Below are 12,500 nucleotides of genomic sequence, written 5' to 3' on the forward strand. Positions count from 1 at the left end.
TCTGTCTGACTGTCTGTCTGTCTGCCTGTCTGTCTGTCTGTCTGTCTCTCTGTCTGACTGTCTGTCTGACTGTCTCTCTGTCTCTCTGACTGTCTGTCTGTCTGTCTGTCTGACTGTCTGACTGTCTGTCTGTCTCTCTGTCTCTCTGTCTCTCTGTCTGTCTGACTGTCTGTCTGTCTGACTGTCTGACTGTCTGTCTGACTGTCTGTCTGTCTGTCTGTCTGTCTGACTGTCTGACTGTCTGTCTGTCTGTCTGTCTCTCTGTCTCTCTGACTGTCTGTCTGTCTGTCTGTCTGACTGTCTGACTGTCTGTCTGTCTCTCTGTCTCTCTGTCTCTCTGTCTGTCTGACTGTCTGTCTGTCTGTCTGCCTGTCTGTCTGTCTGACTGTCTGTCTGTCTGTCTGTCTGACTGACTGACTGTCTGTCTGTCTGTCTGTCTGTCTGACTGACTGTCTGTCTGTCTGTCTGTCTGACTGACTGACTGTCTGTCTGTCTGCCTGTCTGACTGACTGACTGTCTGTCTGTCTGCCTGTCTGTCTGTCTGACTGTCTGTCTGTCTGTCTGTCTGACTGACTGACTGTCTGTCTGTCTGCCTGTCTGTCTGTCTGTCTGTCTGTCTGACTGACTGTCTCTCTCTCTTGTTACAGACCATCCTTTACAGACAGGAAACGTCTTGGTTTGGACAGGAAGCGTCCTGGAGGCTCCAGGTATGACCCCCCCCACACACACACACACACACACACACACACATACACACACACACACACACATACACACACACATTAAGACACTCTGTCTTTTGTCCTTCAGGTTCAAGAAGAAGTGAATCCAGCAGCTTCGTCTCTGATCATCTTCGTCTTCATCGTCTCTGTTTGTTTGTTTTCATTAAAGAGAATTTAAATAGTTTCACTCTGTTGGAAATCATGTGTCAGAGGGTCTTCTTAAAGGGAGGGTCTTCTTAAAGGGAGGGGGTCGTCTTAAAGGGAGGGGGTCTTCTTAAAGGGAGGGGGTCTTCTTAAAGGGAGGGGGTCGTCTTAAAGGGAGGGGGTCTTCTTAAAGGGAGGGTCGTCTTAAAGGGAGGGGGTCGTCTTAAAGGGAGGGGGACGTCTTAAAGGGAGAGGGTCGTCTTAAAGGGAGGGGGGCGTCTTAAAGGGAGGGGGACGTCTTAAAGGGAGGGGGTCTTCTTAAAGGGAGAGGGACGTCTTAAAGGGAGGGGGACGTCTTAAAGGGAGGGTCCCCTTAAAGGGAGAGGGACGTCTTAAAGGGAGGGGGTCGTCTTAAAGGGAGGGGGTCTTCTTAAAGGGAGAGGGACGTCTTAAAGGGAGGGGGACGTCTTAAAGGGAGGGTCCCCTTAAAGGGAGAGGGACGTCTTAAAGGGAGGGGGTCGTCTTAAAGGGAGGGGGTCGTCTTAAAGGGAGGGGGACGTCTTAAAGGGAGGGGGTCGTCTTAAAGGGAGGGGGTCTTCTTAAAGGGAGGGGGTCTTCTTAAAGGGAGGGGGACGTCTTAAAGGGAGGGGGACGTCTTAAAGGGAGGGTCCCCTTAAAGGGAGAGGGACGTCTTAAAGGGAGGGGGACGTCTTAAAGGGAGGGGGTTGCCTTAAAGGGAGGGGGTCTTCTTAAAGGGAGGGGGTTGCCTTAAAGGGAGGGGGTCTTCTTAAAGGGACGGCCTCAGAGGGACAAACATATAAACATATATAAAAAGAAGCTTTGGACGTTCTGATGTGAATTTTTGGGTTTTAATGAATCAAACATTCGAAGCAAAAACAAAGATTAAAAATAAATTAACAACAAATAAAATAAAACATGTTTGTAATATTTTGCCACACAGCTGAACGTTAACGCAGAAACAGTTTAAAAATCAGCTTATTAAATTTGACTTGAAAAAACATTTATTAATAATCTAAAAAGATTTTCTGTCACTTTTTTTCCCTGATGCTCTTTGTGAAGAAGGAAGCAGACTCGTCGCCATGGAAACCATCAATAAAACACATGAGTGATTAATAACTGATGTTAGGAAACCGAGGGGTCAAAGGTCACAGTGAAGCTGTTTGCTGCCCCCTGCTGGACATCTGCAGTATTACGTCACTGTTTCATTAAAGCTTTATCTATAAACATGAACTGACTCCTCCCCCAAACACACCGTCCAATCACAGCTCAGCGAAGGTCCTTTTTTTTTAAATCATAGTAAGTGCTAATAGAAGCATGTAGAGCTAACTAGCTTCTCCATGGCTAACACTTAGCATCACATTAACTAGTTACTGTAGTTAACAGGAGATATAATAATATATAATATAAACCAGCCTGCTTATTAAACATCTGTTAATATATAAGTGTTGGTTTACTGTCTGTCTGCGTAGCAACAGTAACTAAGGACAGCAGGGTCCACAAGAAGGCCTGTAGCTGATTAAAGTGAAGCAATATAGTTGTTATGTTTCTACCAGATGAATATATTAAATATATATTAAATACATATTTAATATATATTTAATATATATAACTGATTCACAGTGATTCTAACTCTCAGTCTACAAGCAGAGAGCTGAACGTCAAACCCTCCCCTAACCCGTCCTGAGCGGCCTGTTAGGCTTTACTAATAATGTTCAGTTATATTAATAATAATAATAATAATGTTCAGTTATATTAATAATAATAATGTTCAGTTATATTAATAATAATAATGTTCAGTTATATTAATAATAATAATAATTTTCAGTTATATTAATAATAATAATAATAATTTTCAGTTATATTAATAATAATAATAATGTTCAGTTATATTAATAATAATAATAATAATAATGTTCAGTTATATTAATAATAATAATAATCATAATGTTCAGTTATATTAATAATAATAATAATAATGTTCAGTTATATTAATAATAATAATAATGTTCAGTTATATTAATAATAATAATAATAATAATGTTCAGTTATATTAATAATAATAATAATAATGTTCAGTTATATTAATAATAATAATAATCATAATGTTCAGTTATATTAATAATAATAATAATAATGTTCAGTTATATTAATAATAATAATAATGTTCAGTTATATTAATAATATTAATAATAATAATGTTCAGTTATATTAATAATAATAATAATGTTTAGTTATATTAATAATAATAATAATAATAATGTTCAGTTATATTAATAATTAAACCTCTGTAGTAGTTGCAGCTCTCTGCCTGCGGGGGGCAGTGTAACCTGAACCTATAACTCAGGATCAATCAGGAAATGAAGGGAACAAACTGTCTGTTGCCATGGTGATGTCCGTATGTTCCCACGATGCTTCGTGTGACATATTAAAACATATTAAATGAGTTTAACGTCGAGCTGCAGGTGCGACATGGAAACAACCAATCAGGTGCGAGCGTGTCCCAGCAGAGAACCAATCAGAGACAGCCAGAACAAACATTTGCTGTACATTCACATGCCTGCCAGCGTTTCCCATGATGCTTCACTCCGTACGTCCAGCTGGTGTTTGTAGTTTCACAGTTTCGTGTTCTGGTTCACGGCCGGTTCTACTTGGTTCCGGTCCAGGCCCGATCCGAGCGCGGCGAGCGAGCACTGAGCTCTGAGTCGGAGTCCGACTCCCCCTCGGCGATGTACGGTCGGACGGTGGCGCAGCGGGCGGCGCCGTCCCCCCCCCGATCCCCCCGCTCCCCCGGAGTGGAGGCGGGGGGGTAGAAGCTGCTGCTCAGGAAGTCCAGGTTCTCTCTGGACTGTGAGACGGAGAAGCTGCTGAAGGAGCGCGCCAGCTCCTCGTGGTCCACAGATGGGATGGAGGTGGAGGTGTCACTATCCGGCTTCACTTCCTCCCCTCCTCCTCCTCCTCCTCTTCCTCCTCCTCTTCCTCCCCGGGTCACGGTGGCCCCCTCTCCTCCCCTCTCTGACCCCCCTCGGTCACTGGCGCTGTGGCGGTGCGTTCGGTTCCCGCCGTGTCTTTCTCCGGCCGGAGGAGGCGGGAGTCGAACCAGCGACCCGTCCCCCACCGGACTCGGAGTGTTGCCATGGCTACGCTGAGGAGGGGGCGGGGCCTGCTGGTGCAGCTGGGAGCTGATTGGTTGCCAGGAGGTAGAGGGTGGGCAGGTGGGGACGTTGTTGTTTCTGTGTCCGGTTGAGCTGCTGGAGCGGACCATCTTCATCCCGAACCGAGCCTTCTCTACCAGGTCGCTGGGCAACACCCTGTAAACAACGACACGTTAAAAACACGTTAAAAACACGTTAAAAACACGTTAAAAACACGTTAAAAACACGTTAAAAACACGTCAACACCCTGTAAACAACAACACGCTAAGAACACGGTTCTGCTGAGTTACTGGTTCTGTTTTGGTACCCTGACTGCAGGATCTTGGGGATGGACTGGCTTTTCTCCAGCTGATCCACCGGGCTGTGGTAGGGCGGGGCCGGGTCGGGTTCTTTGGATCCAAAGTAGGCGTCGGTCTCGGCTCGAGGGATTCCCATTCGCTGGATGTAGATATTTACCAGGAAGTCCAACTTCCTCTCCATGGACAGGACCTAAGGGATGGGACCGAAGAGGACCGATCAGAGTCGACACCTTGCGGGTTACGGTTAGAGTTTGGGTCGGTTGCCATGGTTACCTGCTTCTCTACCTTCCCCAGCCGTCCCATCATGCTCGGGTCCTCAGGGACCTCCTCGCTGGCTGCTTTGGGACGGTCTTTGTCTGTGATTGGTGTTCCTCTGCCGACGATCTGATCCACCCTGCCAATCAGGAAGGTCGTCACACAGTGACATCACGCAGTGACATCACGCAGTGACATCACGCAGTGACATCTAGCAGTGACATCACGCAGTGACATCACGCAGTGACAGTACGCAGTGACATCACGCAGTGACATCACACAGTGACATCACACAGTGACAGTACACAGTGACATCACACAGTGACATCACACAGTGACATCACGCAGTGACAGTACATTAACACAAACTGTGGAGAAACATTAGATTCAGTTCTGATCTAAAACTCAAACTGTGGCTCAGCAGGTCCGGTGGGACCTGCACTAATCAGAAGAGCGCGGGTTCGATCCCCATCTGATGGCTGCACCGTCAGGGATCAGTGGTCAGAGGTCAGGGGTCAGAGGTCAGAGGACTTACCTGGACTGGAGATTCTTGATGCGGGCAAGCATGTCCAGGTGTCCGGCTGAATACTGTTCGATCACGTCCATGACGTCATACGGTCTCAGACTCTCCTTAAACTTCCTCTTAGACACCATGAACCGCATCAGACTAGGACAGATAACAGGGGTCAGGGTCAGGGGTCAGGGGTCAGGGTCAGGGTTAGGGTCAGGGTCAGGGTCAGATTATAAATTAGGAACTAAGAACAATAATAAATAAGTTAGCTTATAAAAACAATGTTTTAATGTTTGTTTTGAAAGATACTTTACTTTCTATTTCTGTTGTGGAGAGTTTGTTCCCTAATCCTCCATCCCTGGCCCCCCATCCCTGGCCCTGGCCCCCCATCCCTGGCCCTGGCCCCCCATCCCTGGCCCCCCATCCCTGGCCCTGGCCCCCCATCCGGGCCCCCCATCCCTGGCCCTCCATCCCTGGCCCTCCATCCCTGGCCCTGGCCCTCCATCCCTGGCCCTGGCCCTCCATCCCTGGCCCTCCATCCCTGGCCCTGGCCCCCCATCCCTGGCCCCCCATCCCTGGCCCTGGCCCTCCATCCCTGGCCCTCCATCCCTGGCCCCCCATCCCTGGCCCTGGCCCTCCATCCCTGGCCCCCCATCCCTGGCCTTCCATCCCTGGCCCTGGCCCTCCATCCCTGGCTCCCCATCCCTGGCCCTCCATCCCTGGCCCTCCATCCCTGGCCCTCCATCCCTGGCCCTGGCCCTCCATCCCTGGCCCCCCATCCCTGGCCCTCCATCCCTGGCTCCCCATCCCTGGCCCTCCATCCCTGGCCCCCCATCCCTGGCCCTGGCCCTCCATCCCTGGCCCCCCATCCCTGGCCCTCCATCCCTGGCTCCCCATCCCTGGCCCTCCATCCCTGGCCCCCCATCCCTGGCCCTGGCCCTCCATCCCTGGCCCCCCATCCCTGGCCCTCCATCCCTGGCCCTGGCCTCCCATCCCTGGGACCCCATCCCTGGCCCTGGCCCTCCATCCCTGGCCCTCCATCCCTGGCCCTGGCCCCCCATCCCTTGCCCTGGCCCCCAATCCCTGGCCCTCCATCCCTGGCCCTCCATCCCTGGCTCCCCATCCCTGGCCCTGGCCCTCCATCCCTGGCCCTGGCCCTCCATCCCTGGGACCCCATCCCTGGCCCTGGCCCTCCATCCCTGGCCCTCCATCCCTGGCCCTCCATCCCTGGCTCCCCATCCCTGGCCCTGGCCCTCCATCCCTGGCCCTGGCCCTCCATCCCTGGCCCCCCATCCCTGGCCCTGGCCCTCCATCCCTGGCCCTCCATCCCTGGCCCTGGCCTCCCATCCCTTGACCTCCATCCCTGGCCCTGGCCCTCCATCCCTGGCCCTCCATCCCTGGCCCTGGCCCTCCATCCCTGGCCCTCCATCCCTGGCCCTCCATCCCTGGCCCTGGCCCTCCATCCCTGGCCCTGGCCCTCCATCCCTGGCCCTCCATCCCTGGCCCTGGCCCTCCATCCCTGGCCCTCCATCCCTGGCCCTGGCCCCCCATCCCTGGCCCTCCATCCCTGGCCCTCCATCCCTGGCCCTGGCCCCCCATCCCTGGCCCTGGCCCCCCATCCCTGGCCCTCCATCCCTGGCCCTCCATCCCTAACCCTCCATCCCTGGCCCTGGCCCTCCATCCCTGGCCCCCCATCCCTGGCCCTCCATCCCTGGCTCCCCATCCCTGGCCATCCATCCCTGGCCCCCCATCCCTGGCCCTCCATCCCTGGCCCCCCATCCCTGGCCCTGGTCCTCCATCCCTGGCCCCCCATCCCTGGCCTTCCATCCCTGGCCCTGGCCTCTCATCCCTGGGACCCCATCCCTGGCCCTGGCCCTCCATCCCTGGCCCTCCATCCCTGGCCCTGGCCCCCCATCCCTTGCCCTGGCCCCCCATCCCTGGCCCTCCATCCCTGGCCCTCCATCCCTGGCTCCCCATCCCTGGCCCTGGCCCTCCATCCCTGGCCCTGGCCCTCCATCCCTGGCCCTCCATCCCTGGGACCCCATCCCTGGCCCTGGCCCTCCATCCCTGGCTCCCCATCCCTGGCCCTCCATCCCTGGCCCTCCATCCCTGGCCCTCCATCCCTGGCCCTGGCCCCCCATCCCTGGCCCTCCATCCCTGGCCCCCCATCCCTGGCCCTCCATCCCTGGCCCTCCATCCCTGGCCCCCCATCCCTGGCCCTCCATCCCTGGCCCTGGCCCCCCATCCCTGGCCCCCCATCCCTAACCCTCCATCCCTGGCCCCCCATCCCTGGCCCCCCATCCCTGGCCCCCCATCCCTGGCCCCCCATCCCTGGCCCTGGCCCCCCATCCCTGGCCCCCCATCCCTGGCCCTCCATCCCTGGCCCCCTATCCCTGGCCCTGGCCCTCCATCCCTGGCCCCCCATCCCTGGCCCTACATCCCTGGCCCTCCATCCCTGGCTCCCCATCCCTGGCCCTGGCCCTCCATCCCTGGCCCTCCATCCCTGGCCCCCCATCCCTGGCCCTGGCCCTCCATCCCTGGCCCCCCATCCCTGGCCCTACATCCCTGGCCCTCCATCCATGGCTCCCCATCCCTGGCCCTCCATCCCTGGCCCTGGCCTCCCATCCCTGGGACCCCATCCCTGGCCCTGGCCCTCCATCCCTGGCCCTGGCCCTCCATCCCTGGCCCTCCATCCCTGGCCCCCCATCCCTGGCCCCCCATCCCTGGCCCTGGCCCCCCATCCCTGGCCCTCCATCCCTGGCCCTCCATCCCTAACCCTCCATCCCTGGCCCTGGCCCTCCATCCCTGGCCCCCCATCCCTGGCCCTCCATCCCTGGCTCCCCATCCCTGGCCATCCATCCCTGGCCCCCCATCCCTGGCCCTCCATCCCTGGCCCCCCATCCCTGGCCCTGGTCCTCCATCCCTGGCCCCCCATCCCTGGCCTTCCATCCCTGGCCCTGGCCTCTCATCCCTGGGACCCCATCCCTGGCCCTGGCCCTCCATCCCTGGCCCTCCATCCCTGGCCCTGGCCCCCCATCCCTTGCCCTGGCCCCCCATCCCTGGCCCTCCATCCCTGGCCCTCCATCCCTGGCTCCCCATCCCTGGCCCTGGCCCTCCATCCCTGGCCCTGGCCCTCCATCCCTGGCCCTCCATCCCTGGGACCCCATCCCTGGCCCTGGCCCTCCATCCCTGGCTCCCCATCCCTGGCCCTCCATCCCTGGCCCTCCATCCCTGGCCCTCCATCCCTGGCCCTGGCCCCCCATCCCTGGCCCTCCATCCCTGGCCCCCCATCCCTGGCCCTCCATCCCTGGCCCTCCATCCCTGGCCCCCCATCCCTGGCCCTCCATCCCTGGCCCTGGCCCCCCATCCCTGGCCCCCCATCCCTAACCCTCCATCCCTGGCCCCCCATCCCTGGCCCCCCATCCCTGGCCCCCCATCCCTGGCCCCCCATCCCTGGCCCTGGCCCCCCATCCCTGGCCCCCCATCCCTGGCCCTCCATCCCTGGCCCCCTATCCCTGGCCCTGGCCCTCCATCCCTGGCCCCCCATCCCTGGCCCTACATCCCTGGCCCTCCATCCCTGGCTCCCCATCCCTGGCCCTGGCCCTCCATCCCTGGCCCTCCATCCCTGGCCCCCCATCCCTGGCCCTGGCCCTCCATCCCTGGCCCCCCATCCCTGGCCCTACATCCCTGGCCCTCCATCCATGGCTCCCCATCCCTGGCCCTCCATCCCTGGCCCTGGCCTCCCATCCCTGGGACCCCATCCCTGGCCCTGGCCCTCCATCCCTGGCCCTGGCCCTCCATCCCTGGCCCTCCATCCCTGGCCCCCCATCCCTGGCCCCCCATCCCTGGCCCTCCATCCCTGGCCCCCTATCCCTGGCCCTGGCCCTCCATCCCTGGCCCTCCATCCCTGGCCCCCCATCCCTGGCCCCCCATCCCTGGCCCTCCATCCCTGGCCCCCTATCCCTGGCCCTGGCCCTCCATCCCTGGCCCTCCATCCCTGGCCCTGGCCCTCCATCCCTGGCCCTCCATCCCTGGCCCTGGCCCCCCATCCCTGGCCCTCCATCCCTGGCCCTCCATCCCTGGCCCTCCATCCCTGGCCCTGGCCCCCCATCCCTGGCCCTCCATCCCTGGCCCTGGCCCCCCATCCCTGGCCCCCCATCCCTGGCCCTCCATCCCTGGCCCTCCATCCCTAACCCTCCATCCCTGGCCCTGGCCCTCCATCCCTGGCCCCCCATCCCTGGCCCTCCATCCCTGGCTCCCCATCCCTGGCCATCCATCCCTGGCCCCCCATCCCTGGCCCTCCATCCCTGGCCCCCCATCCCTGGCCCTGGTCCTCCATCCCTGGCCCCCCATCCCTGGCCTTCCATCCCTGGCCCTGGCCTCTCATCCCTGGGACCCCATCCCTGGCCCTGGCCCTCCATCCCTGGCCCTCCATCCCTGGCCCTGGCCCCCCATCCCTTGCCCTGGCCCCCCATCCCTGGCCCTCCATCCCTGGCCCTCCATCCCTGGCTCCCCATCCCTGGCCCTGGCCCTCCATCCCTGGCCCTGGCCCTCCATCCCTGGCCCTCCATCCCTGGGACCCCATCCCTGGCCCTGGCCCTCCATCCCTGGCTCCCCATCCCTGGCCCTCCATCCCTGGCCCTCCATCCCTGGCCCTCCATCCCTGGCCCTGGCCCCCCATCCCTGGCCCTCCATCCCTGGCCCCCCATCCCTGGCCCTCCATCCCTGGCCCTCCATCCCTGGCCCCCCATCCCTGGCCCTCCATCCCTGGCCCTGGCCCCCCATCCCTGGCCCCCCATCCCTAACCCTCCATCCCTGGCCCTGGCCCCCCATCCCTGGCTCCCCATCCCTGGCCCTGGCCCCCCATCCCTAACCCTCCATCCCTGGCCCTGGCCCCCCATCCCTGGCCCTGGCCCCCCATCCCTGGCCCTGGCCCTCCATCCCTGGCCCTCCATCCCTGGCCCCCCATCCCTGGCCCCCCATCCCTGGCCCTCCATCCCTGGCCCCCTATCCCTGGCCCTGGCCCTCCATCCCTGGTCCCCCATCCCTGGCCCTCCATCCCTGGCCCTGGCCCTCCATCCCTGGCTCCCCATCCCTGGCCCTGGCCCTCCATCCCTGGCCCCCCATCCCTGGCCCTACATCCCTGGCCCTCCATCCCTGGCTCCCCATCCCTGGCCCTCCATCCCTGGCCCCCCATCCCTGGCCCTGGCCCTCCATCCCTGGCCCCCCATCCCTGGCCTTCCATCCCTGGCCTTCCATCCCTGGCCCTGGCCTCCCATCCCTGGGACCCCATCCCTGGCCCTGGCCCTCCATCCCTGGCCCTCCATCCCTGGCCCTGGCCCCCCATCCCTTGCCCTGGCCCCCCATCCCTGGCCATCCTTCCCTGGCCCTCCATCCCTGGCCCTGGCCCCCCATCCCTTGCCCTGGCCTCCCATCCCTGGGACCCCATCCCTGGCCCTGGCCCTCCATCCCTGGCCCTCCATCCCTGGCCCTCCATCCCTGGCCCTGGCCCCCCATCCCTTGCCCTGGCCCCCCATCCCTGGCCCTCCATCACTGGCCCTCCATCCCTGGCTCCCCATCCCTGGCCCTGGCCCTCCATCCCTGGCCCTCCATCCCTGGCCCTACATCCCTGGCCCTCCATCCCTGGCTCCCCATCCCTGGCCCTCCATCCCTGGCCCTGGCCCTCCATCCCTTGCCCTGGCCCCCCATCCCTGGCCCTCCATCCCTGGCCCTCCATCCCTGGCTCCCCATCCCTGGCCCTGGCCCTCCATCCCTGGCCCTGGCCCTCCATCCCTGGCCCTACATCCCTGGCCCTCCATCCCTGGCCCCCCATCCCTGGCCCTGGCCCTCCATCCCTGGCCCTGGCCTCCCATCCCTTGACCTCCATCCCTGGCCCTGGCCCTCCATCCCTGGCCCTCCATCCCTGGCCCTGGCCCTCCATCCCTGGCCCTCCATCCCTGGCCCTCCATCCCTGGCCCTGGCCCTCCATCCCTGGCCCTCCATCCCTGGCCCTGGCCCTCCATCCCTGGCCCTCCATCCCTGGCCCTGGCCCCCCATCCCTGGCCCTCCATCCCTGGCCCTCCATCCCTGGCCCTCCATCCCTGGCCCTCCATCCCTGGCCCTCCATCCCTGGCCCTGGCCCCCCATCCCTGGCCCTCCATCCCTGGCCCTGGCCCCCCATCCCTGGCCCTCCATCCCTGGCCCTCCATCCCTAACCCTCCATCCCTGGCCCTGGCCCTCCATCCCTGGCCCCCCATCCCTGGCCCTCCATCCCTGGCTCCCCATCCCTGGCCATCCATCCCCGGCCCCCCATCCCTGGCCCTCCATCCCTGGCCCCCCATCCCTGGCCCTGGTCCTCCATCCCTGGCCCCCCATCCCTGGCCTTCCATCCCTGGCCCTGGCCTCTCATCCCTGGGACCCCATCCCTGGCCCTGGCCCTCCATCCCTGGCCCTCCATCCCTGGCCCTGGCCCCCCATCCCTTGCCCTGGCCCCCCATCCCTGGCCCTCCATCCCTGGCCCTCCATCCCTGGCTCCCCATCCCTGGCCCTGGCCCTCCATCCCTGGCCCTGGCCCTCCATCCCTGGCCCTCCATCCCTGGGACCCCATCCCTGGCCCTGGCCCTCCATCCCTGGCTCCCCATCCCTGGCCCTCCATCCCTGGCCCTCCATCCCTGGCCCTCCATCCCTGGCCCTGGCCCCCCATCCCTGGCCCTCCATCCCTGGCCCCCCATCCCTGGCCCTCCATCCCTGGCCCTCCATCCCTGGCCCCCCATCCCTGGCCCTCCATCCCTGGCCCTGGCCCCCCATCCCTGGCCCCCCATCCCTAACCCTCCATCCCTGGCCCTGGCCCCCCATCCCTGGCTCCCCATCCCTGGCCCTGGCCCCCCATCCCTAACCCTCCATCCCTGGCCCTGGCCCCCCATCCCTGGCCCTCCATCCCTGGGACCCGTAACACAGGCAGCAGGTTAGTATGTGATTTCAAACACAGTCTTAAACCTGCAGAGTCCTCTGAGGGATCCGGACCGGTCCGGCTCAGAGTCCTCTGAGGGATCCGGACCGGTCCGGGTCAGGGTCCTCTGAGGCAGGGGTTCTCAAACTTAATGGGGTCGGGGACCCCTAATGGCGCAAAATATTTTGCAAGGACCCTCTCTTAATCACAACACACATTTAGGCTTAATATCTCATTAGAACATTTTATTACCAGAACATTTTATTACCAGAACATTTTATTACCAGAACATCATTTCATTGCATTTTGGTCTAGCTTGACCTGTAGCAAACTGTTTCAAGGACCCCTGGCAATGGCCCCCGGGGGTCCCCGGACCCCACTTTGAGAACCACTGCTCTGAGGGACCGGTCCGGTTCAGAGGAACCAACAACACAAAACAAGAACAAA

At 60.5% G+C, this 12,500-nt stretch overlaps 1 protein-coding gene and 1 long non-coding RNA gene across 2 annotated transcripts in view; one reads left to right on the forward strand and one right to left on the reverse strand.

Moving 5' to 3' along the window:
* The first annotated feature begins 596 nt into the window (after positions 1 to 596).
* LOC133977039 (uncharacterized) lies at positions 597 to 905 on the forward strand. The gene is made up of 2 exons (XR_009924900.1): positions 597 to 707; positions 811 to 905. It is a non-coding gene; the product is annotated as an uncharacterized LOC133977039 (long non-coding RNA).
* Positions 906 to 3,454: 2,549 nt separating this feature from the next.
* LOC133977040 (potassium voltage-gated channel subfamily KQT member 2-like) overlaps positions 3,455 to 12,500 on the reverse strand; it is a 23,003-nt gene continuing 13,957 nt past the window's right edge. Inside the window, 5 exon segments of the mRNA XM_062415182.1 lie at positions 3,455 to 3,830; positions 3,918 to 4,183; positions 4,374 to 4,528; positions 4,612 to 4,732; positions 5,129 to 5,260. Of these exon segments, the coding sequence (XP_062271166.1) occupies positions 3,532 to 3,830; positions 3,918 to 4,183; positions 4,374 to 4,528; positions 4,612 to 4,732; positions 5,129 to 5,260 (973 nt within the window). The 3' untranslated portion in view covers positions 3,455 to 3,531.

This window comes from Scomber scombrus, unplaced genomic scaffold (genome assembly GCF_963691925.1).
Source record: "Scomber scombrus unplaced genomic scaffold, fScoSco1.1 SCAFFOLD_307, whole genome shotgun sequence".
Lineage (NCBI taxonomy): Eukaryota > Metazoa > Chordata > Actinopteri > Scombriformes > Scombridae > Scomber > Scomber scombrus.